The 24,291-nt window shown below is 48.3% G+C and overlaps 1 protein-coding gene across 1 annotated transcript in view; it reads left to right on the top strand.

Annotated features, from left to right (window-relative positions):
- The first annotated feature begins 16,998 nt into the window (after positions 1–16,998).
- The window catches only part of LOC106811439 (serine/threonine-protein kinase MRCK alpha-like), an 82,112-nt gene continuing 74,819 nt past the window's right edge, over positions 16,999–24,291 (top strand). The window contains exons 1-2 of the mRNA XM_014815053.1: positions 16,999–17,124; positions 19,510–20,021. Of these exons, the coding sequence (XP_014670539.1) occupies positions 19,835–20,021 (187 nt within the window). The 5' untranslated portion in view covers positions 16,999–17,124; positions 19,510–19,834. The remainder of the gene's footprint in view (positions 17,125–19,509; positions 20,022–24,291) is intronic.

The raw sequence follows: 24,291 nt of genomic DNA, 5'->3' as shown, positions 1-24,291 counted from the left end.
CACACAACACTCCACACACCACACACTAACACACACAGCACGACACGACACACACACACCACACACACACACACACACAAACACCAAAACACACACACACACACACACACACACACACACACAACCATACACACACCACACCACATACAATCATACATACCATACATACATACTACATACATACATAAATACACTACATAAAATACATACTCATACAGACATAGACATACATACATACTACATACCATACTACATACATACATACATACACTATACAGTGCATGCATGCATGCATGCATGCATAGCATGCCATGCATACATTACATACATACAGCATGCCAACATACATACAATACATCACGACGCGCGCTCGGCTGACCAACACATACAAAAATATGCGGATAATGCGATATGAATAGGATTAAGGTGATTAAGATTGGAACAATGCCCAACAGATTAAAGATGGAGTGGTAGTAAAGTATGAAATCTGGTTGTAACCATTCTACATTATTTTAAGAATAATGCGGTAGCGAACTATCGTGCTAGTTATGGTTAAAATTGGTATTCGATATGTTTGAATATACAATAATTAAAATAATTGCAGTAATACGTACAGTATAAAAAAATCACTAACGCTAGCGCAGCTACACAAAGAAGCTACGTCGTATATCGATGACGGTAGCATGCATGCGCATCAGAGACAAAGCAAAACGTCATATTAGCGAATAGCAATAGAGTATAGTACTATAGGATAAGGCGCTATACCTGGCAGTCAAACTCTACGTTACAGTCACACATATATAGCACGCGGATTCACTATATCCGGAAAAACGGAACACCGGGATAACCGAAGGTCGGATAATCGGTCTCCACTATTAGTTAATATATATAATGATTTCTTTTTGTATGTATAGGCATATCGCGAACGTTCGTCTTATCTATATGCTACGTTTTCGTACAATCGCGGAAAATACATAGGCGACGTCCGTACAGGGGCGCGATTCAGACCGTATTTGCCGTATTGGGACATACGCTCTAGATTTCAAAGCTGCCCTTCGAAATAGTGCGCTCACTCGTGGGGTGTGTGCCCTTTGGGCGAAGTGCCCTTTAAATCTTTGGAAAAATACTGTCTAGCCTCAGGCTGCGACCGGCCCTGTCGCTATCCAGTTAAAACTCAATTATGTTCGAGTTTAGATTTTATTTTTTAATAAACTTGCGGACGCCGCGAACATGCATTTGGCCACATGCTTACGTTATGCGTCCAATCCAGGAAAAAAAAAAAAAATGTAGCACATTTTAAATTGGAAGTAGACATTTCAATAAATTTAGTCGTCATGGACTCTGCCCGTGTTAAATTCCGTAATATCAATTTCATGACTTAAAGTGTTTGTTATATCGGTTCAACATCAATATCGCTCCCGGGCTGACTCCTGCTTATTTTGAGTGCGTAGTTCGGCGCGAAGAACAATGATCGGCTGCGCAACCGACAAACAAGCGAACGCGAGCCCTTCCCATTACATTAGCATAGCGGGAAAGAGTTGTGGGGCGGATGCTCGCCGACGTGGAACGTTTACGCAGGCTTTTAGCATGCACATCTCTCGAGCATACCCTGCCTATCTTGAACGCGTTAAGTTCGGCCGAAAAATCTTGACTAGCACGGCGGCGACTTAGAACGCGAGCAGCCAATTCTCATTACATTACTACCGGTATGTACATGTACATTAGTACGGTAGTACGCCGGTTTCTGAACCAGTACCGATAGGCCAACCACAGTTGTAAGATATCCTACACGACCGGCTTGTGAATTCACATTGGTGCTACGATGGCGCGCCGTCCGCCCTGAGCCCTCAACAACAACCATCGTGATGCAGCGCTGAGCGCCCATTCTCCTCCAGTAAAACCTTTCACCGCCATCCTAATCGTGAAAGTTCTTTTCTGGTTTATTAGCGAGTTCGGTGAACCGGTGTCCACGAACGCTTATGTAGCAACTGGGATATCACTGTGCACGTACTGGTATCCGATTATAATCAGTGTAAATAACGGCATAACCCTTTACGGGCTCTAGCGTTGGGTTGTGTTATCAAGCACTGATCTCAGTCTTGTCAGTAGACTGTCCTTCCTTTCTCTGTGCAGCGTGTCCCAGGAAACGCTAGTCGCCTGCATTACCTACATAGACTCCCTCGTAACCGACGGATATTATAATGCGGTCATTGCATGTTATCGTCAATACTGCCGTTGTGAGTATACAGAGCCTGACCGGCCGTTTACGCCATATTTATTCTTTACTGCGTCCCCTCGTTCTAAGCAAATGCCGAGAGACGTCCTCATGTCCAAATCTGATATTGCAAATGCACTGTACTACCCTATGACGTTCATGTCGCGATAGGACGACAATCCTAAAATTTACTACTAGATGGGTTCCACCGATCAGTACTCTCGCGGCCCTCGAATACCTCATCCCCCTTTAAAATTCGTGTATGCTACGAATCTCCATACCCTGGCCCCCCCGATGATCGCCAGCGCTTGAGATGAGTAGCTTAGGGTGCCTCATTCTCGGTAGAGCCGTAGAGGGTTAGGACGTTTACAAAAACTTATGACTACCAAGCCTGGATTACTGCCTCATCACTCGTGTGACCCAGCAAGTCGAAATATAAACAAAGCTCGGAATATACAAAACAGTCATCTGCAATTTGTTACCAACACCTATGCACGTCAGCTTTTACGGAGCAACTTGGGGTGGCAGGCCAACCTTATTTTGTGTTTTCGATAGACGCTTCACTCGGAGATGTCGTGATGTCTAACTTATAAGGTTGAAACCACCTCATAGCAATTACTGGCGATGATATCTGACACCTGCCTCGCTGTCAGGTACCAGATCGGAAAAAAACACAGTTCGGCCTTGTACCTGCAACCAAACGTATTTAAGGTCTCTTTTGCCCTGGATGATTCCAATCTGGAACAACCTACCTATGGGTGTTGCTAGAAACAACTGATGTTGACACTTTCAAGTCGAGGCTCACTCTCACCATGCACGCAAACCCACTTTAAGAAAGACACCTGATTAGCATCACATCCGTTTATGCACCTGTTTGTTTGTATATTGGTTTCCTGAAGGCACTTCACTACCTTGTCACTATATCCAGTTGATTGGACACGGACAAGTACGAGAACATAACCTAACATAACAGGACCATGGGTGTGATGTGTCAATGCTGACCTCAGGCTAATCCCCACCTATAGCGTAATTGGTAAAAATGGAGGGCGTCCTCTGGCGTACTACGCTTGGCTGCCATACGCAGTTCCGAAGTATCGCGAAAATCAGACAATTACCTAAAACATTAACTAGTACTATCTTGAACCCCCAGCACTGCGGGGATGTAGCGGTATACTGTGGCCGTACTGGTCATAGGTCCTTGGTTGTGAACAATGTGCACGACCCATGTTGTCATGGAGATTGGACATGTCACAATCGTTGACTGCCGTCCTGGAATTTGAGTTGTCGGTCTGTGCTGTTATTGTTGGATGTATTGAGACTGTGAGTTAAGTTCTGTCTCTTTCTACAGTGATGGTTAGCTTGACCTCTGGGGGGATTTGTCAATTAATCTTTTACCTTGCTAACATCAGGACATTGTTGGTTGCTCGCTCGAAAAATGTGTGCTGGGATGGTCGCATAGTCAGATCGAAAAGTCATGAGAATAGTATGAGCGTGGTTGCTGTTCTCGGGATCCCCGAACTCTAGGCGGTCCTGGTCTAGTAGTGGAGTAATAATGTGTGAGGCAGGCCTGAATAGTCTATGGAAACCCGTCTCAGTACTAGCTCCATGGTCGGTTCCGGTTACCTTGACGTAAAGCGTCATTCATTGATCAGCACTCTAATCACCTAACTTAATTCTACCAGTCCTTATTACAAATCGGCCTGGGGCCTGGAAAATACGATTGCCATCCGATGATATGCTGGGTCGGGCCTAGAAAATACCTATTAACACTGCCCAATGATTAACCTAGGATTAATCTGCATGTTCTGACTGTACCAAGGTCATTAATCAGTTGTTGATTTCATTCACATGCAGGATGTTTAGATCAGATGAACAGAAGCTACGCATTGCAGTAGGAGCCGTGAGTCTTTAAGGTTAGGTGGGATAACACGAATTATCTGTTTTAAAGTATTGATGCAATCAGATACCTGGTCCAAAATGATCAAGCTTTCGCCGCCGTCACATGTTGTGTTTACTTTTCACGCCACCCCGGCTCTCAGCTGCCGGGGGTGCTCGCAGACTATGCCGCGAGTGCGGGTGGACGACTCGCGTCCCGTATTTGTTAAGCGGTTTGTCATTAATTTTCGTCGCTACCGATCAACAATCAAAAAACAGTTAACAACCCTGCAATATAATCAGCTGTTGTTTGTCTAATAATCAACCAAGCATAAGATAACACGTTCTGTTCTCGTTCACCGCCTCTCGTTTCATCCTCGCAGCCACCGTGCCTCTCGCGGCTGCAACCGCGCGCGATGCACGATCACAGGATGACGCTACCGAACGATAGCTCCGCCACGTATTGACCGCACCGACAGAGAACGCATAGCCGCGAGCGAGGGGTTATCCCGGACGATGACCCGATCGGCGGAAGACGCCGCCACCACATAACGGCGTCCGCGAACGACAAGAGGACGCTACGCCATGCTCGAGGGCGGAAAGGAACGCCCGGCGATGTCCGAGCCGCGAAACGCCCGCCACGACATTACGCCGGCCCGTCGTAATGAGAAGCGCTGCTTAGCGCTGTGCTCGAAAGAAGCCCGGGAGTCTCGTTGAGGTTCGCCGATGGGCGATTCGGCGAGGTGCGCTCGCCAGCTGGAGCATCTTGGCTCGCGGCGGCCGCAGTGCGCAACGGCGAGCGCGCTCGCCTCGGAGACGCCTGGCCTCGAGGCTGTCGTCGTGCTGCACGACGACCAAGTGCTGCGGTCGTCGCGCTCGCGCCGCCCGAGAAAGCTGTCTCCGAGTTTCGTCGAGTTCCGGTGGTCGCGGGGGCCCCGCGTGGCCGCGGGGGGCGCGGCGTCTGGTGTTGGATCGCAGGGAGGGGGTTGGTGAGGTCGTAACGTAGCAAGGTCCTGGGAGGTTTTATGCGATGGTAGGGGACGGTATGTGGATTGTGGAGAGGTCTGGGAGGTTGTGGGCAGCGTCTGTGGGCGGTTGTAGGGAAGTTCGGTGAAGGTTGTGGGAGTCTGTGGGGTCGTGGGGAGAGGTCTGGGGGGATTGTGGGAGGTTGGGGATTGTGTGAGGTTGTCAGCGAAGATCTATGGGGTTTTGTTGAGCGGCTGGGGGGTTGCGGGGAGATCGTGGATGCAGGGGGGCTGTGGAGTTAGGCGGGAGCCGTCTGTGAGGTTTCTGGGCATGTCTCCTTGGGGTGTTAGCGGAGGTCGGATGGGGTTGTGCAGAGGTGTGTGGCGATTGTGCGGAAGGTCTGTAGTGCGTGTGGAGGTCTGAGACGTGCTGGAGGTTCGTTCTGTAGCTCGTGTGGCAGCGTCTGGTGAGGGTGTTGAGGGTGCTGTGGGGTTGTGGGGAGTCGATGGAGAAGGTCGCTGTGTTGTCGGCGGACGTCGTGAAGGCGACCATAGTGGTGATGGTTTCTAAGGAGAGGCCGGCTTATGCGGTTATGGCCCATATATATGTCAGCTCCATCTAGCTGTCCCATCTATCCATCCGTCGTCTGTCCATCCATCCACCCATCTATGCATCCGCTCCATTCCGCCATCCATCATCCACATTCCGATTCATCCATTCATTTACCACCACACATCAGTCAGCCATCCATGCGCCATCTACCCATCCATTTACTGAATATATAGACCATTCAGATTTGTTAGGCATGAGCTGATCTGCGCCATACTGTTGCATCAGTGACAACAAGGCCATTTGCCTGGCAGACCAATATAGTATTTTGCTGGGCATAGTTGTCCAGCTTCGGAAATACTCTATAAAACCTCTGATACGTTCTGAAGCGTCAGCTGAAGAGGTCCACTTTGAGGAATTTGTACAAAACTGTTGTTTTAATTGATATTGCTGGGCGGGAGCAGGCCCCATACACGGGCACTTGCGTTAGACTCTAGAAGTAAATGGCCTGACTTTCTAGTAGACCCTACTACAGTATTATTATGCAGTGTGCAAAGCGAATGAATGGAAACCAGGAGTTTAACCTTAAAGTTAACCAGATGGGAGGTGAGTGAGTAGAGTGGAGTGTAGGTGTCGGGAGCCACTGCCTCAGTAGCTGTTAGCGGGAAACAGCAGGGGAAGTTTATGTCTACATTGACATGGTGGCTGGTCATTCATCAGCCCCCCCGAGAGCTCGTATTCTGTATTATATCGCATTTGTATTGAATCACATGCGTCCTTCTTACCTCCGTGCCGTTTGTCGCCTACCATATTCTAAATCTATCCGCAGACAAGCATCATAGTAGGAAACACCAAGACTCGGACACAAATAATGTATGGCTAAGCATGACGCATTTAAAAAAATAATGCCTTTCAGAAAGAATGTTTGTACCATGAAATTTCATAAATGTGAATCACACTGGAAAAGGGAGTTGTGGTCTGACACCGCCATTACTACTTTTGAAAAAATTTACGCAATCTGAGCGGAATGCTGCATTTCGTGATGCTAGGCAGCCCAGACCTACCAGCCCTGCCGTTGACAATAACTGCGGACCTCACAGCCCTTTCTTGACCTAGTAGCCCCTAGTGTTGGCCTTGAAGCATACTGTTGACGCTAACTGCCCTATGTTGATTAGCAGCCAGCGGTTGAATCACATAACCCTACGGTTGCATCCGAGCAGCCCTACTGTTGACCTCGCCACCCTACTGTTGACAACTGCCATACTGTTGACCTCACAACAAAAAAAAAAAAAGAAAAAAAAAAAAAAAAAAAAAAAACAAAAAAAAAAAACAAGAACAACCCGGTGTGACTAGCAGCCCTACTGTGGCTAGCGCGCCCTATGTTGACATAGCAGCCCTAGCTGTGACGTCACAGCCCTTGTGTGGACCAAGCAACCCTACTGTGAGTGATGTTACCTAGCAGCCCTAAGTTACTGTTAGCGTTCCCAGCTGTCGTTTGCCCGTAGCCCTACTAGATTGATCCTACTCCTAATCTGGGAGGGATTCGCACGCTCAGGAACGGCACGGAGTCTTCTGGCTCGCAATCCATCAAGTGATGGTGTCCTAGGTTGTGTAAACCGTAGATTTGCGTGCCTTAAGTTCCCAGCCCGTGATCGCTGGCCCGTGGATGATGGCGCAGCACGTGCCACAGCGTGTGGCGTATTGCATCCCTCGATCTTGCGTCGGTGGATGGAAATATGCACGGTTTATATTTTCTTCCACGTGTGGAAGATTGACAGCGTCGTGCGGCATGGCTTGTAAATGTCCTCACTCAATTCGCTTTTCTGATTGTTCGCTTTGGACGGAGCGTCGTTGAACGAGGAGCGTTCAGCGACGTTTGTTCGATCAGTTCTTGGACATGCCCTCTATGCGAAGCTGCACACTGACTAATCGAGCTGCGAAGCTGAGAAAAAATATAATGCGTCCAAACGCGAACAATCAACGACCATGCTAATTGAGTGTAGAAATTTCGTCTTGATGGAGAACCAATTAGTTTTTGCCTAGCATAGTTGTCCTCCCAATAGTTAGTCACTCGGAAAGAACTCGAAACCTCTGAATACTTTCTGAGGTCAGAGTGAAGAGGTCCTTTGAGGAATGTTACAGACGGTTGATAATGGATATTGTGGTGCGTATCAGCCCCCATACCAGTGCTTGCGTTAGACTTTAGAGGAAATGGCCTACATTCCAGGGGAGACCCATACTACAGTATGATTCTGCCGTGTGCCAAGAGAAGGATGGAACCGTGGAGTATTAAAGTTCACAGGAGCGAAGGGTGTGTTGATAGAGTGAGAAGTGTAGGTGGTCGAAGCCACTGCTACTGTTAGCGAAACAGCAGCCGGGAATGTTTTATGTACAGTTGACATGGTGGGGCTGGTGATTTAATCACGAGAGTCTTTTACGTGTACTATATCGAGTTTTATTGAATCACATGGTCCTTTTTACCATCGTGACCTGTTTGTCACGGCCTTACATATTCTAAATTATTCCACAGCAAAGCAGCCATAGTGGAAACACTCAGACTCGAGACACAAATAATGTATCGGTAAACAACGACCGCATTTCAGAAATAATGTCTTTCAGAAAGAATATTTGCCACCTTGAAATTCATAATGTGACTCACACTGGAAAGGAGTATTTTGGTCTTGACAAACCACATTATATACTTTAAAAACTACGCAAGAGCGAACAGTGCATTTCGCGATGCGAGTTCAACAGTGAATAGGTGTTAGGCGTACATTATAAAACGCTGTAGGTGAGAAGTCAAGTAGTGATGGAAGTGGGTAGTCAAGCCAGCACCGAGATGCCGTCGTCGGTCCTCGCGCTGGGCACAAAAACGGCCGGTGTGGTGGAACATTGACCACCGGGTTCTACTGTAATCGACTCGTGGCGGCTTACAATGTTCTTAAGCTTGCGTGTATGTGTCACGCGGTATATGTGCGGCATGGAACTCGACCTAGATTTCGGTCTCGAATTCCCGAATCGTTGTTTACACACCCTCCAACACACACAAACGGAAATCGCGCCCGTTTTAATTTTGATCGAATTGCGATTGTTAGGTAGGCTTTAGAAGAGGTATCGGATGTCGGTGGTTTATGTATTGTAGGCATGACCCTCCAGCCCCAGGCTTGACCTACCAGCCCGCTGCTCGTTCCACATAACTGCTGACCTGCACATCGCCTGTTCTTGACATAGGAGTCCTAGTGTTGAAGCTACCAGCGCCTCGCTGTCACATAACTGCTGACCTCACAATCCCTGTGCTTGACCCTAGCGAGCGCCTAGTGTATGGCCCTGAGCATACGCGTTGACCTGATCGCCTCGTGACTTAGCAGGCCTAGACTTTGAATAATAACCCTACGGTTTATCCAGCAGCCCTATGTTGACCTAACTGCCTACTGTTGACCTCACAGCCTTGGTGACCTTAGCAGCTTACTGTGGACCAACAGCAACCCTAACTGGGACAGTAGCCCAGTCGGATGGCACATAGCCGCCTCAGTGTTGACATGCATGCACTAGTGTGGCATAACAGCCTGGTCTGGATCTGACCTAAGAGTTACCTGTAGGAACCAAGCAACCCTACTGTTTGACCTAGCAGCCCCAGTGTTGCAATAGCAGCCCTAGTGTTTGCATAGCAGTCCAGTTCTGGCATAGCAAGCCCTGTGGTTGACCTCACAGCCTTGTAGTTGCTAGCAGCCCTCTTCGTTGACCTAGCATCCCGTACTGTGACCACAACCCATACTGTGGGCCTAGCATCCTGTGGTGGAATAGCAGCCTAGTGGTGGCATAGCAGCACTAGTGTTGGCATAGCAGCACTAGGTTGGACTTACCAGCCTTCGTAGACCTCACACGCCTGTTGTTGACTAGCAGCCCTATTGTTGGCCCTAGACAGCCATACTATTGACCTGACGGCCATATATTAAAACTTACGCGCCCTAAGTACTGTTGGTCTCAGGTCACAGCTGTACGTTTGGCCCGTAGCCCTACTGCATTGATTCTACTTCTATCTGGGGATGGGATTCGACACGGCTCAGAACGGGGCACGGAGTCTTCCTGCCTCGCAAATCATCAGTGATGGTGTCCTAGGGGTGTAAACACGTGATTTTGCGTGGTTTAAGGTTCCCAGCCGTGATGGTCTAATACGCGGCCCGTTTACCTCTCTAGTAGGTAAGTGAAGGCCGTTGAAATCGTCACGTGTTCCGCAGGCAGCAGCTAACGTGGATGTTTGGTTGGAATTTGGCACTAGAAAGATGGAGCAGCGATAGAAGAGGAGAGAGAGAGAGAGAGAGAGAAGCGGAGAGAAGCCCCCAGAGAGATAGAGAGAGATAATTGTTAATATATACGTTTTTGCGCTCTTGCTTGGCAGAAATATCTAGCGTCACCCCGCACGGGTGGCGGGACGCGCGGTCCTTCCACCGGCAGTGTGGATACAGTAGGTCACGTTTGTGTTCACGATTCTGTGTTTCGTGTGGCAAGAACCGTAGGTTCATATACGAGCGCAGACGGAAGGCACGGCACTGCACAGCGACTTGCCGTGAGCAATCAGTAGTCAGTCAGTCTGCCAAGCTTGCTGCCTCCGCAGGACAAGGGGAGACGGGAGAGAGATGGGGCATGCAGAGAGAGAGAGAGTAGAACGAGAATGCAAGAGAGATAAAAGGGAGAGAGAGAGAGCGATGAGCGCGCGTGAGGGAGTAGAACGATATGGAGAGCGCAGAGAGTTAGAAGAGAGAGGAGAGAAGCGAAGAGAGAGCGGAGAGGCATGAGAGATAGTAGACGAAGAGCGAGAATATAGACAGAGAGCGACGAGATTGAGCGGATGAGAAAGATAGCGCGCGCTAGACACACACACACAGAGAAACGGCGACGCGAGAGATGAGAGAGAGAGAGTGGGAAAAAGAAGAGAAGCAAGAAGCCGCCGGAGCGCAGCGCGCGCGCGAGGCAGAGAGGAGAGTGAGAGCGATCGCTGAGAAACAACACGGCACGGCCACGATTGGGGGGTGGTCCGGTAGGTCCCAACTAGGAAACACGGGTCGCGAGCAACCACCGCCCGCCATTGTTGTGTGTGTGTGTATAGGCGTAGCGGTCCCGCATGTGAGGCTAGCGGCGATGATCTCCCGCACGGCGCTTCATCTGACACATTACGCAGTAAGGAGGGCAATGCACCAGCCGCCTACATGTGAGAGCCGCTGGTGACAGAAGGGGACGCGGCTAGCTACGGGACAGCGGCCGGGCGCGCGAGGCATGGCAGGCCTTCGCTCGCTCGATTAGAACGATGTGAAGACAGATCTAGCCGTTCAACGACCAATTCGGGAAGCTGCACGCGTGCAGCCTAAGGCAGCTGACCTTCGCCACACTTTCGCTCGCCCCGCGTATAAGCGGGCGCCAGAGAAATGCGGTACGCTCTACCAACTCGCATGTCCAGCACAGTGTGAAAGCTGCACGGCGACGGAGAGGGGGGAGAAGGGCGGAGGGAGAGGCTCGGTGTGATTCATGATTACGACACAGTCCGAGTCGCGACTGCTTGCTTCTAGCAGCAGTTGAAAGTGCGACTGTCAGGCCGGTGAGACGAGGGGGCAGAACGGGAGAGCCGGTGGTATCATAATTACGACGCAAGTCGACGACTTGCTGGATCCTCGTCGCGGACTCCCGCCCGCACGCACACCACACAAACAACGTTTTGTCTGTTGCTGCCGCTCCACACACCTACTGCGGGCCTCTGCGGTTGTTTGTGTAGCACGTTCCCTCCCGTACAGCGTCGGACGATGGTGTCACGCTAGCCGCCGCACTCCTGGCCCCAGCCTCGTGTATACAGGGAGGCATTCGATTCCCGATGCACGAGTTCTACATGTTTCGGTGCCCGTCTTGGCTGCAGGCTGTCCTCCTACTCACTAATTATGACATAGGTGGCAGGGTGGCTACAAGCGCAAGTGGATGTACAGCGCAAATTGGAGCGTGGTCGTGCGCGTGCCTGCTGTGCGGAGTTATGCGCGTGCGTCTGTGCGTGCGTGCGTCCGTGCGTGCGTCGCGGCTGGCGTCGTGCGTGCGGCGTGCGTGCTGTGCGTGCTGTGCGGACACGTGCGTGCCTGTGTGCGGTGGCATGTGCATTGTCGGGCAAGTACACGTCGGGTGAATGTTAGTGTGACGTGCATGTGAGCTGCGTTGTGTGTGCGTGCGCTACGCGTTGCGTGCTGGGTGCGTTGCGGCTCAAGTGGGGGTTAAGACATACCTACTACGAATGCAGGTACGTGAACGCTTACACGTACTGCCGCATGCACGGGTACGGGGCGGCTAAGGGATCTCCTACTGACTCTGTGATAGCTTGCAGTGGCGCAATACTGGTTCAGGTCATCGTGGGCGCAGCGGGACTTATTCCTCGCTGCCCTAAGCTCCCGCTAAAGCATTCGCCCGGAATCTCGTGCGAGGGTGTTTAAAATATTTATGTAGGCAAGAAACTCCAGTTGTGTTTTGTTCTAGCTGTGTGGGTGTGGGGTGTGCGTGTGTGTGTGTGTGCGTGTGTGTCGTGCGTGCTTTGCAGTGCGTGCGTGCTGTGCCGTGCGTGCGTGCGCTGCGTGGTGCGTTGCGTGGTGCGTGCGGGTGCGTGCCGTGCGTGCGGTGCGTGGCAGGTGCGTGCGTGCGTAGTGTGTGTGTGTGCTGTGACTGTGTGTGTGTGTGTGTGTGGGTGTGTGGTGGTCGTGCGCGCGTGTGCGTGCATGCGTGTCGTGACTACCTGCCTCGTGAGTTGGTGCGTACATGCAGAGCGTGCGTGCGTGCGTGTGTGTGACGTGTTAGCTCTTGGTGTCTGACTGCTCTGCATAATGTTTGTACGGGAGTTGAGGGTGTTCAGATACATCGATTAGCACTCAGACATGTAGGATCGTCTACATCTATGTGGCGTAAGGAACCGCAGACATATATGCTTAAGTGTGCGCTAAGGAGGTTCTGATATCACTAACCTGCACTGTCTTTGTCAGTACAGAGTGGTGATGAATCTGATTGTTCATCATTAAGTTTGAGTCACAGCGTTATACTATAGTCTCTTAGGTAAACCGATGCAGATCCTCATGTACCACGACTTAAAGTCAGTTGCTACATTGCTTATCCACGATCTACAATGGGCTAATCCATAGCGAATCCAATTCCTTAAATATTCAGCGTACACCACAATGGGCGGTGCTGTCGCGCCGCTTGTCAGGTTATACACGCGGGCAGACGCGTCTGCGCGAGTTATGTAAAACTAGCTGGAACCCCCGCCTAACGCGCGGCTTAGTGGACTGTGTGCATTGTGTTCTGTTATCAGTCAGGTGGTTATGTGTAATGTTGTTGTATCGGAAGTTTAGTTGTGCACATGTTTTTTTTTTGTTTGAGATGTCAAGACACAGTACAGTCATAGCCGCGAAATCTAAATACGGATGGACGACCGGCCCCCGATCGATATTGCTCGGATCAATTCAACTTGTACTCTCATATCGAAAACTATGCAAATAGCTTACTGACATTTAACTTCATTATTACAGCTTTTGTCTACGTCTTATTGGCGCTTACAAAATCTCTGTGCATTGGATGAAACATAATGCAAAAGCATGCGACATATATGAGCAGCAAAGATATAGCGCCCCCTATTTTCAGGCAATCTTTACTTTTTGTTGTTATACCTTTTTAAGCTTTTATTACGTGATCAACCGAATATAGTTTTAAGTACCTCCACGTGGATTCATACGATCTCTTCTGTGAATTTGCGTATTGGATCAACACGGACGGAGCCTTTCGACTTAACATTACATACACATTCTGCAAATATATAGTAAGATGTAGCAAAGCTGTGACGGATCCGTCTGCTATGGGTTGTTACGTGTATCCTGCTGGCGCGTTCGAAGCTGCGGGTTTTTCCGAGATTGTTGCCACGCAAGAGCAGAGGGCCGGTTGTTTACGAAACATCGGTTACCGACAGCTTCATCGTCTCTGCGCAGCTTCCCCATCTTCATACATCTACAGCTTCATTCACCCCTCATACATCTACAGCTTCATTCACCCCTCATACATCTACAGCTTCATTCACCCCTCCATACTCTACAGCGTCATCACCCTCATACCGCTCAGCTTCATTCACCCCTCATACATCTACGCTTATTCACCCCTCGATACATCTACAGCTTCTCCCTTTCATACATCTACAGCTTCATTCACCTCATACATCTACCAGCGTATTCACCCTCATACATCTACAAGCTTCATGCACCCCATCAATAATCTACGCAGCTTCTTCCCCCTCAGTACATCTCACAGCTTCATCACCCCTCATACATCTACAGCTTCATTCACCCCTCATACATCTCTACAGCTTCATTCACCCCTCATACATCTACAGCTTCATTCACCCCTCATACATCTACAGCTTCATTCACCCCTCATACATCTACAGCTTCATTCACCCACCTTTACATCTACAGTTCTGATCTGTGCGCGTCATGTGCATTGTGGCATGCTGCGCCTCTGTCAACCTTAAGGCCTGAGCGTACTCATCAGCACTGCTCTTAGTCCGTATCAAGTGCGCAGCATCGCACCGCATACATTCCAGAAGCCTCTCATTCTCCACATGCTGCTTTCCTCTTTCTCCCTTAGTTGGATGCTTCTCCCCAAGCGCGTTATGTGCTTCGAGCCTAATTAAGTGTTTCCAGGACGTCTCTGCACTTGATCAGGCACTGTGCTGCTGCACATTTCTGGGTTGGTCACTGCTGGTTCACTAAAATCGGCCCGTGCACGTGTTGTGTTTGTGTGCCGCGGTGTTGTGATCCTATCAGCAAAAGCTACCAGGGGCTGGACCGTACCCTCTGTCAACGTTCACACCCTCTCTAGCTTTAACGGTTAGGCCAAAACAAACGTGGTGGTTACCGTTACATGCCGACAAGAACATCGAGTGTAGTAGAAGTAGGAAACATGTATTTGTCTTGAAATATTGTTATTTCCGAACCATGTCCGCAGGATGTTGCGTTGGCGTTTTGAAGCAGCGAACTGTCCATCATATTATTTTTTATTTGTATTTTTTACTTTTTATTTATTTTTTGACTTTAAAGAAGATGACACTAAATGTTTCAGGGTCGCCTGGGAATAATAGGGTCGGTCAGGAAAACGTACACCACACCTTCTTTGTTTTTCGCCTTAGTCGTTTCGATGAGTGATCCTATCTCTGCGCGTTGCTAGATCTGCCATCTGAGCCGATGTGGTATTCTGCTTCACCGCATCCTCTTCCGCGGTGAACTAGTGTTGTCCCTGCTGAAAAGGACTCCTTCCCCCGGAATGGAACGTTCAAGCGAAATTAGCTTGCCGAGCTGCTTCGCTAGCTAACTCTCGTCCACACAGAACTTATCAACTCGCATTTGCTTGCAAAATTTGTTATTTTCGTAGAACAAATTCGAACGGGCCAGCACTGGAATTTCCGCCGCGACAGTGTTTTAGGTGCGCTGAGCATGATGGCAGTGCGATGGGAGTGGAGAGAGGGTGCACAGCAGAGGGAGAGTGTTACCGGGGGAGGCGAGTGTGGTCATGAAGGAGGGGGAGTGTGCGCCCGCTGGGGTGGGTGGTGGGGTAGGGATATGGGGTAGCCCACTGGGGGGTGTACCACGGGGTGAGGGAAGGTGTTACCTGGAGAGTTTACCCATGGGGGCGAAAAACACATACACACACACACACACATACAATCATACATACATACATACATACATACATACATACATACATACATACATACATAAATACATACATACATACATACATACATACATACATACATACATACATACATACATACATACATACATACATACATACATACATACATACATACATGCATGCATGCATGCATGCATGCATGCATACATACACGCGCGCGCGCGCATACACATACAAAATATCGGATAATGCGATAAATAGATAAGGTGATTAAATTGGAGACAATGCACAGATTAAATGGGAGTGTAGTAAAAGTATGAAATCTGGTTTATAACCATTCTACAATTATTATTTAAAATAATGCAGTACGAACTATCGTGCTAGTTATTGGTTAAAAATTGGTTATTGATATTTTTATATAAATAATTAAAATAATTGCAGTATATACGTACAGTATAAAAAAATCACTACGCTAGCGCAGCTACGCAAACGAACCTACGTCGTATATCGATGACGGTACATGATGCGCTCAGAGACAAAGCATAACGTCATATTGAGCTGAATAGCAATAAGTAGTAGTACTATAGGATAAGTGGCTAATACCTGGCAGTTCAACACTCTACGTACAGTACACATATATAGCACGCGGATTGACTATATCGGATAAAACGGAACACCGGATAACCGAAGGTGGGATAATCGTCTCCACTATTATATATATATATATATTATTTCTTTTTGTATGTAATAGGCATATGCGAACGTTCGTCTTATCCTATATGCTACAGTTTTCGTACAAACTCGGGAAAATAACATAGGGACGTCGTACAGGGGCGGATTCAGACCGTATTTGCCGTATTGGGAAATACGGTCTAGATTTCAAAGTGCCCTTCGAAATTTTGCGCTCACTGTGGGGTGGTGTGCCCTTTTTGGGCGAAGTGCCCTTTAAATCTGGAAAAATACTGTCTAGCCTCAGCCCTGGAACCGGCCCTGTCGTATCACAGTTAAAACTCAATTATGTTCGAGTTTAGATTTTTAATTTTTTTAATAAACTTGGGACGCGCGAACATGCATTTTGCCACATGTTACGTTATAGGTCAATCCAGGAAAAGTAGACATTTTAAATTGGAATAGACATTTTCATATAAATTTAGTCGTCATTGTGCACTTTCTGCGTTAAATTCGTAATATCATTTCATGACTTAAAGTGTTTGTTATATCGGATATAACCATAAATATCTCTCCCGAGCTTACTCCTGCTTATTTTGAGTGCGTAAGTTCGGCCGAAGAAAATAATCTTGGCTGGCAACCGCAAACAGCGACGCGAGCGCCATTCCCATGTACATTAGCATAGGGAAAGAGTTGTGGCGGGATGCTGCGGCCGAAGTGGAACGTTTAGCTAGGCTTTTAGCATGCACATCTTCCGAGCATACCCCTGCCTATTTTGAACGCGTAAGTTCGGCCGAAAAAATCTTGACTAGCGGCGGCGACTAGAAACGCGAGCAGCCAAATTCTCATTTACATTACTACGGTAATGTACATGTACATTAGTACGGTAGTACGCCGGTTTCTGAGTACGATAGCCAACCACAGTTGTACAGATATCCTACACTGAGATACTTGTGAATTTCAGAAATTGTTGACTACAGATGGCGCGAGTAAGCTGACCCTCACACCAACAACCCATCCCGTGATGCAGCGCGAGCGCCATCTTCCTCAGTAAAATTTACCTGCATTTCGTGAAAGATCTTTTCTCGTGTGTTATTAGGAGTGTGAACGGTGACGAACGTTATGTAGCAACGTGGATATCACATGTGCACGTATGTATCGATTATAATAGTGTAAATAGGCATAATCCTTTACGTGGTCTAGCGTTGGGGTTGTGTATCAAGCACTGATTCAGTGTCAGTGACTGTCCGTTCCTTTCCTCTGTGTCAGTGTCAGGAAACGCTAGTCGCTGCATTATACATAGACTCCCTGTGAACAGACGGACTATATAATGCGTCATTGCATGTTATCAGTAATACTGCGTTGTGAAGTTATACAGAGGCATGAACACTGCCGTTTAACTGCATATTTATCCTTTACTGAAGTTGTAAGAAAATGCCGAGAGAGTCCCATGTCAAATCGTGATATCTGCAAATGCACTGTAGTACCCTATGACGTCATGTGCATAGACGAAATCTAAAATTTACCAGTACTAGATGGTTCCACAGATCAAGTACTTAGGGCCTGAACTACCCTCATACCCCTATCGTGTATGTACAGAATCTCATACCTGCATGATCGAGGTGAGATGAGGTAGCTTAGGGTTGCCTCATTCGGGTAGAGCCGTAGAGGGTTAGGACAGTTTACAAAACTTATGAACTACCAAGCCTGGATTACTGCTCATCACTCAGTGTGGGACCCAGACCAAGTGAAATATAAACACAAGCTAGAAATGATACAAAACAGATCTGCAAGATTTGTTACCAACACCTATGGCACGTCAGCTTTTAAGGAGCAACTTGGGTGGCAGCAACTTATGTATCGTAGACGCTTCAACTCGAGTGTCGTGATGTATAACTTATAAGGTTGTAAACCACCTCATAGCACTACTGGCGAATAGATATCTGACACCTGGGGTGTCAGGTACCAGATCGGAAAAAAACACAAATTTCGGCACTTGTACTGCAACAACAACGTATTTAAGTTCTCTTTTTCCCCTGGATGATTCCAATCTGGAACAACCTACCTATGGGTGTTGTAGAAACAACTGATGTTGACACTTTCAAGTCGAGGCTTCACTCTCACATGCACGCAAACCCACTTTAAGAAAGACACCTATTAGCATCACACTCATTATTATGCACCTGTTGTTTGTATATTGGGTTATCCCTGAAGGCACTTACTACCTTGTCACTATATCCAGTGCATTGGACACGGACAAGTACGAGAACATAACATAACATAACAGGACCATGGGTGTGATGTGTAATGCTGCTCAAGGCCTAATCCCCCTATAGGTAATTTGGTAAAAATGGAGGGCGATCTCTGCGTACTACGCTTGTGCCATAGGAGTTCAGTATCGCCGAAAATCAGCATTACCTAAAACATTAACTAGTACTATTCTGAACCCCTAGCACTGCGGGATGTAGGGTATACTGTGGCCGTACTGGTCATAGTCTTGGTTGTGAACAATGTGCGACCCATGTTGTTGCATGGAGATTGGAGATGTCACAATCGTTGATGCGTCCTGGAATTTTGAGTTGTCGGTTGTGACTGTATTGTTGGATGGTATTGAGACTGTGAGTTAAGTTCTGTTCTCTTTCTACAGTTGATTGTTTTAGGTTGCTCTGGGGGAATTTTGTCAATTAATCTTTTACATTGTAAATCAGACATGTGGTTGTCGCTCGAAAAATGTGTGCTGGGATGGTCGGCATAGTCAGATCGAAATGTATGAGAATAGTAATTAGGTGGTTGCTGTTCTCGGGTCCCCGGAACTCTAGGCGGTCCTGGTCTAGTAGTGGAGTAATAGATGTGTGAAGTGCAGGCCTGAATAGTCTATGGAACCCCGCTCTACAGTACTACTCCATGTCGGTTCGGTTACCTTTGTACGTAAATCGTGATCATTGATCAGCACTCTAATCCTAACTTAATTCTAAGTCCTTATTACAAATCGGCCTGGGGCCTAAAGTACGATTGGCTCCGATGATATGCTGGGTGGGCCTGAAAATGAACCTGATTACACTGCAAATGATTAACCTAGGATTAAATCTGCATGTCTGACTGTACCAAGGTCATTAATCAGTTGTTGATTTCATCAACATTGGCAGGATGTTAGATCATGCATGAACAGAAAGCTACGTCATTGCAGTAGGAGCCGTTAGTCGTAATAAGGGTTATGAGTTGACGGATAACACGATTATTTTAAGTATTGATGCAATCAGAATGATCAAAGTCATTCGCAGCCGTCACATTTTGTTGTGTTTACTTTCCACGCCATCCCCGCGGCGTTGTGCTCGGCAGAATATGCCGGCGAGGGTGGACGACTCGCGTCCGTATTTGTAGAGCTGTTTGTCATTAATTTTCGTCGCTAACGATCAACAATCAAAAATATAACAACGCTGTAATATAATAAAGCTGTTGTTTGTCTAATGATCAACAATCATAAAGATAACAACGTTGTTGTTCTCGTTCACCGCTCTCGTTTTCATCCTCCGCAGCCACCGTGCTCTCGCCGCAGCAACCGCCGGACGATGCACGATCACAGAACGCTACCCAACGATAGCTCCGCCACGTAACGCCGACGACAAGAGAACGCTAGCGCGAGCGAGGGGTTACTGCCGGACGATGCCCGATCGGCGAGCGCCCGCCACCACATAACGCCGTCCCGCGGACGACAAGAGGACGCTAGCGCGAGCGAGGGCGGAATCGCCGGACGATGTCCGATCGGCGAACGCCCGCCACCACATAACGCCGCCCGTCGTAAGAGAACGCTGCTAGCGCGTGCTCGAAAGAAGCCCGGGAGATTTCTGCGTGAGGTTCGCGATGGGGTCGATGTCGGCCGAGGTGCGGCTCCGCAAGCTGGAGCATCTGTGGCTCGCGGGGCCGCAGCTGAGCAACGGCGAGGCGCTCAGCCTCGAGACGCTGCTCGATGTGCTCGTCGTGCTACACGACGAGTGCTGCGGGTCGACGCTGCGCCGCGAGAAAAGCGTCTCCGAGTTCGTCGAGTTCGGTGAGTCGCGGGGTGGCCGCGGGGGGCGGGGTGTTGGGTCGCAGGGAGGGCGTGGTGAGGTCGTAGCAAGGTCCTGGGGAGGTTTATGGATGGTAGGGAGGTATGTGGATTGTGGGGAGGTCTGTGGGGGTTGTGGGGCGGTCTGTGGGGGTTGTAGGGAGTTCTGTGGAGGTTGTGGGGAGGTCTGTGGGGGGTTGTAGGGAGTTCTGTGAAGGATGTGGGGAGGTCTGTGAAGGTTGTGGGGAGGTCTGTGGGGGTCGTGGGGAGGTCTGGGGGGATTGTGGGGAGGTTTGTGGATTGTGTGGAGGTTGTAGGGAGATCTATGGGGTTTATGGTGAGGTCTGTGGGGGTTGCGGGGAGGTCTGTGGATTGCAGGGGGGTTTGTGGACGTTGTGGGGAGGTCTGTGAGGGTTCTGGGCATGTCTGTTGGGGTTGTAGGGAGGTCTGTTGGGGTTGTGCAGAGGTGTGTGGCGATTGTGCGGAGGTCTGTAGTTCGTGTGGAGGTCTGTAGATCGTGTGGAGGTCTGTGAGGGTTGTTGGGAGTTCTGTGGGGGTTGTGGGAGTCGTGGAGAGGTCTCTGTGTTGTGGGGACGTCGTGAGGGACCATATGGTATGGGTTTCTAGTGAAGGGCCGTCTTTGCGTTATGGCCCTATATATGTCAGTCCATCTATCTGTCCCATCTATCCATCCGTCCGTCTGTCCATCCATCCACCCACCCATCTATCCATCCGTCCATCTGTCCATCCATCAATCCACATTCCTATTCATCCATTCATTTAACCACCCACACATCCAGTCAGCCATCCATGCAGCCATCTACCCATCCATTTACTGAAATATAATAGACCATTCAGATTTTGTTAGGCATGACTGATCTTCGCATACTGTTGGCATCAGTGACACAAAGGCCATTTGACTGGAAGAACCAATTAGTTTTTGCTAGGCATAGTTGTCCACTCGGAAATAACTCTATAAAACCTCTGAATACGTTCTGAAGGTCAGAGTGAAGAGGTCCACTTTGAGGAAATTTGTACCAAACCCGTGTTTGATAATTGATATTGTTGTGGGTATGAGGCCCCCATACCAAGGGCTTGCGTTAGACTTTAGAAGGAAATGGCCCGACTATTCCAGTAGACCCATACTACAGTATTATTTGCCGTGTGCAAGCGAATGAATGGAAACCAGTGAGTATTAAAGTTAACAGGATGGAGGTGGTGATAGAGTGGAAGTGTAGGTGGTCGGAGCACTGCTAAGTAAGCTGTTAGCGGAAACAGCAGGGGAATGTTTTATGTACAATGACATGGTGGGCTGGTGATTTCATCAGATAGTATTATACTGTATATATACGCATATGTATTGAATATCGCATTGAATATCGCATATATAATATATATCGCATTTGTATTGAATCACATGGTCCTTCCTTACATCGTGCCGTTTGTCATGCCTTACATATTCTAAATTATTCCGCAGCAAAGCATCATAGTAGGAAACCCTCAAGACTCGGACACAAATAATGTATGGTAACATGACGCATTTAAAAAATAATGCCTTTCAGAAAGAATGTTTGCACCATGAAATTTCATAAATGTGAATCTCACTGGAAAGGGAGTTTTTGGTCTGAAAACCCCCATTTACTACTTTGAAAAATTACGCAATCTTGAGCGAATGTGCATTTCGTGATGCTAGGCAGCCAGACCTATCAGCCCTGCTGTTGACATAACTGCTGACCTCACAGCCCTGTTCTTGACCTAGGAGCCCTAGTGTAGGCATAGCAGCCATACCATTGACATAACTGCTGACCTCACAGCCCTGTTCTTGACCTAGTAGCCCTAGTGTTGGCCTTGCAGCCATACTGTTGACTTAGCAGCCTAGCTGTTGAATCAATAACCCTACGGTTGATCCAGCAGCCCTACTGTTGACCTAGCAACCCTACTGTTGACCTAACTGCCCTACTGTTGACCTCACAGCCCTGTTGTTGACCTAGCAGCCCTACTGTGGGCCTAGCAGCCCTAGTGTTGACATAGCAGCCCTAGTGTTGGCATAGCAGCCCTGTTGTTGACCTCACAGCCCTGTTGTTGACCTAGCAGCCCTACTATGGACCAAGCAACCCTACTGTTGAGTGAGTGTTGACCTAGCAGCCTTAATTACTGTTGGTCTCACAGCTGTACGTTTGGCCCAGTAGCCCTACTGATTGATCCTACTCCTAATCTGGGATGGGATTCGACACGGCTCAGGAACGGGGCACGGAGTCTTCTGCTCGCAATCCATCAGTGATGGTGTCCTAGGTTGTGTAAACACGTGATTTTGCGTGGCTTTAAGTTTCCCAGCCGTGATGGTGGCCACGTGGATGATGGCGCAGCAAGTTCCACAGCGTGTGCGTATGCAAAATACCTCGATCTGCGTCGTGTGGAAAATATCACACGTGTTTGATAATTTCTTCCACGTGTGGAAGATTGAACAGCGTGTGCGGAGTGGCTGTGTAAATTTCCACACTCAATTCGCATTGTTCTTGATTGTTCGCTTGGACACGGAGCGTCGTTGAAGAGAGCGTTCACGCGACGTTTGATCGATCAGTTCTTGGACATGCCTCTATGCGAGCTGCGAGCTGAGAAAAAAATACAATGCGTCCAAGCGAACAATCAAGCGAACAATGCTAATTGAGTGTGGAAATTTCAGTCATTTGACTGGAAGAACCAATTAGTTTTTGCTAGGCATAGTTGTCCTCCCCCAATAGTTGTCCACTCGGAAACCTCTGAATACTTTCTGAAGGTCAGAGTGAAGAGGTCCACTTTGAGGAAATTTGTACAAAACTGTGTTTGATAATTGATATTGTGGTGGGTATCAGGCCTCCATACCAAGGGCTTGCGTTAGACTTTAGAAGGAAATGGCCTGACTGTTCCAGGAGACCCATACTACAGTATTATTTGCCGTGTGCAAGCGAATGAATGGAAACCAGTGAGTATTAAAGTTTTAACAGGATGGAGGTGGTGATAGAGTGGAAGTGTAGGTGGTCGAAGCACTGCTACTGTTAGCGGAAACAGCAGGGGAATGTTTTATGTACATTGACATGGTGGGCTGGTGATTTAATCAGAGAGTCTTATACTGTATATATCGATTTTGTATTGAATCACATGGTCCTTCTTTACATCGTGCCGTTTGTCACGCCTTACATATTCTAAATTATTCCACAGCAAAGCAGCATAGTAGGAAACACTCAAGACTCGGACACAAATAATGTATGGTAACACGACGCATTTCAAAAATAGTGTCTTTCAGAAAGAATATTTGCACCTTGAAATTTCATAATGTGAATCACACTGGAAAGGGAGTTTTTCGTCTGAAAACACACATTTATTACTTTGAAAAACTACGCAAGAGCGAATGTGCATTTCGCGATGCGAGTAGAGTGATAGGTGTATAGGCGATACACTTATAAAAGTGTAGGTGAAGTCAGTAGGTGGAGTGGAAGTAGTGTCAGCAGCAGCGAGCAATGCGTCGTCGGTCCTCGCGCTTTGGCCAAAAAACGGCGGGTGTGGAGAACATGTGACCCACCGTGTTCTACTGGTAATCGACGTGGGCGCTTACAATGTTTACTTAAACTTGCGTGTATCGTGTCACGGGTATATGTTGCGCATAGTGGAACCGCACCTAGGTTTCGTCTCGAATTCCCCGAATCGTTGTTTAACACCCCTCCCAACACACACAACGGAATCGCCGTTTTGAATTTTGATCGAATGTGTCGTTGTTAGGTAGGCCTTGAGAGGTATCGGATGTGGTGGTTTATGTTATTGTAGGCATGACCTACCAGCCCCAGTGTTGACCTACCAGCCCTGCTGTTGACATAACTGCTGACCTCACATCCCTGTTCTTGACCTAGGAGCCCTAGTGTTGACCTACCAGCCCTGCTGTTGACATAACTGCTGACCTCACATCCCTGTTCTTGACCTAGGAGCCCTAGTGTTGGCCTAGCAGCCATACCGTTGACCTAACTGCCCTACTGTTGACTTAGCAGCCTAGCTGTTGAATAAATAACCCTACGGTTGATCCAGCAGCCCTACTGTTAACCTAACTGCCCTACTGTTGACCTCACAGCCCTGTTGTTGACCTAGCAGCTCTACTGTGGACCAAGCAACCCTACTGGTGACCTAGTAGCCCCAGTGTTGACATAGCCGCCCTAGTGTTGACATAGCAGCACTAGTGTTGGCATAACAGCCCTGTTGTTGACCTAGCAGCCCTACTGTAGACCAAGCAACCCTACTGTTGACC

This window comes from Priapulus caudatus, unplaced genomic scaffold (genome assembly GCF_000485595.1).
Source record: "Priapulus caudatus unplaced genomic scaffold, Priapulus_caudatus-5.0.1 Scaffold540, whole genome shotgun sequence".
Lineage (NCBI taxonomy): Eukaryota > Metazoa > Priapulida > Priapulimorpha > Priapulimorphida > Priapulidae > Priapulus > Priapulus caudatus.
Note: the sequence above shows the minus strand (reverse complement) of the source record. Positions and strands in the feature narration are given on the sequence as shown.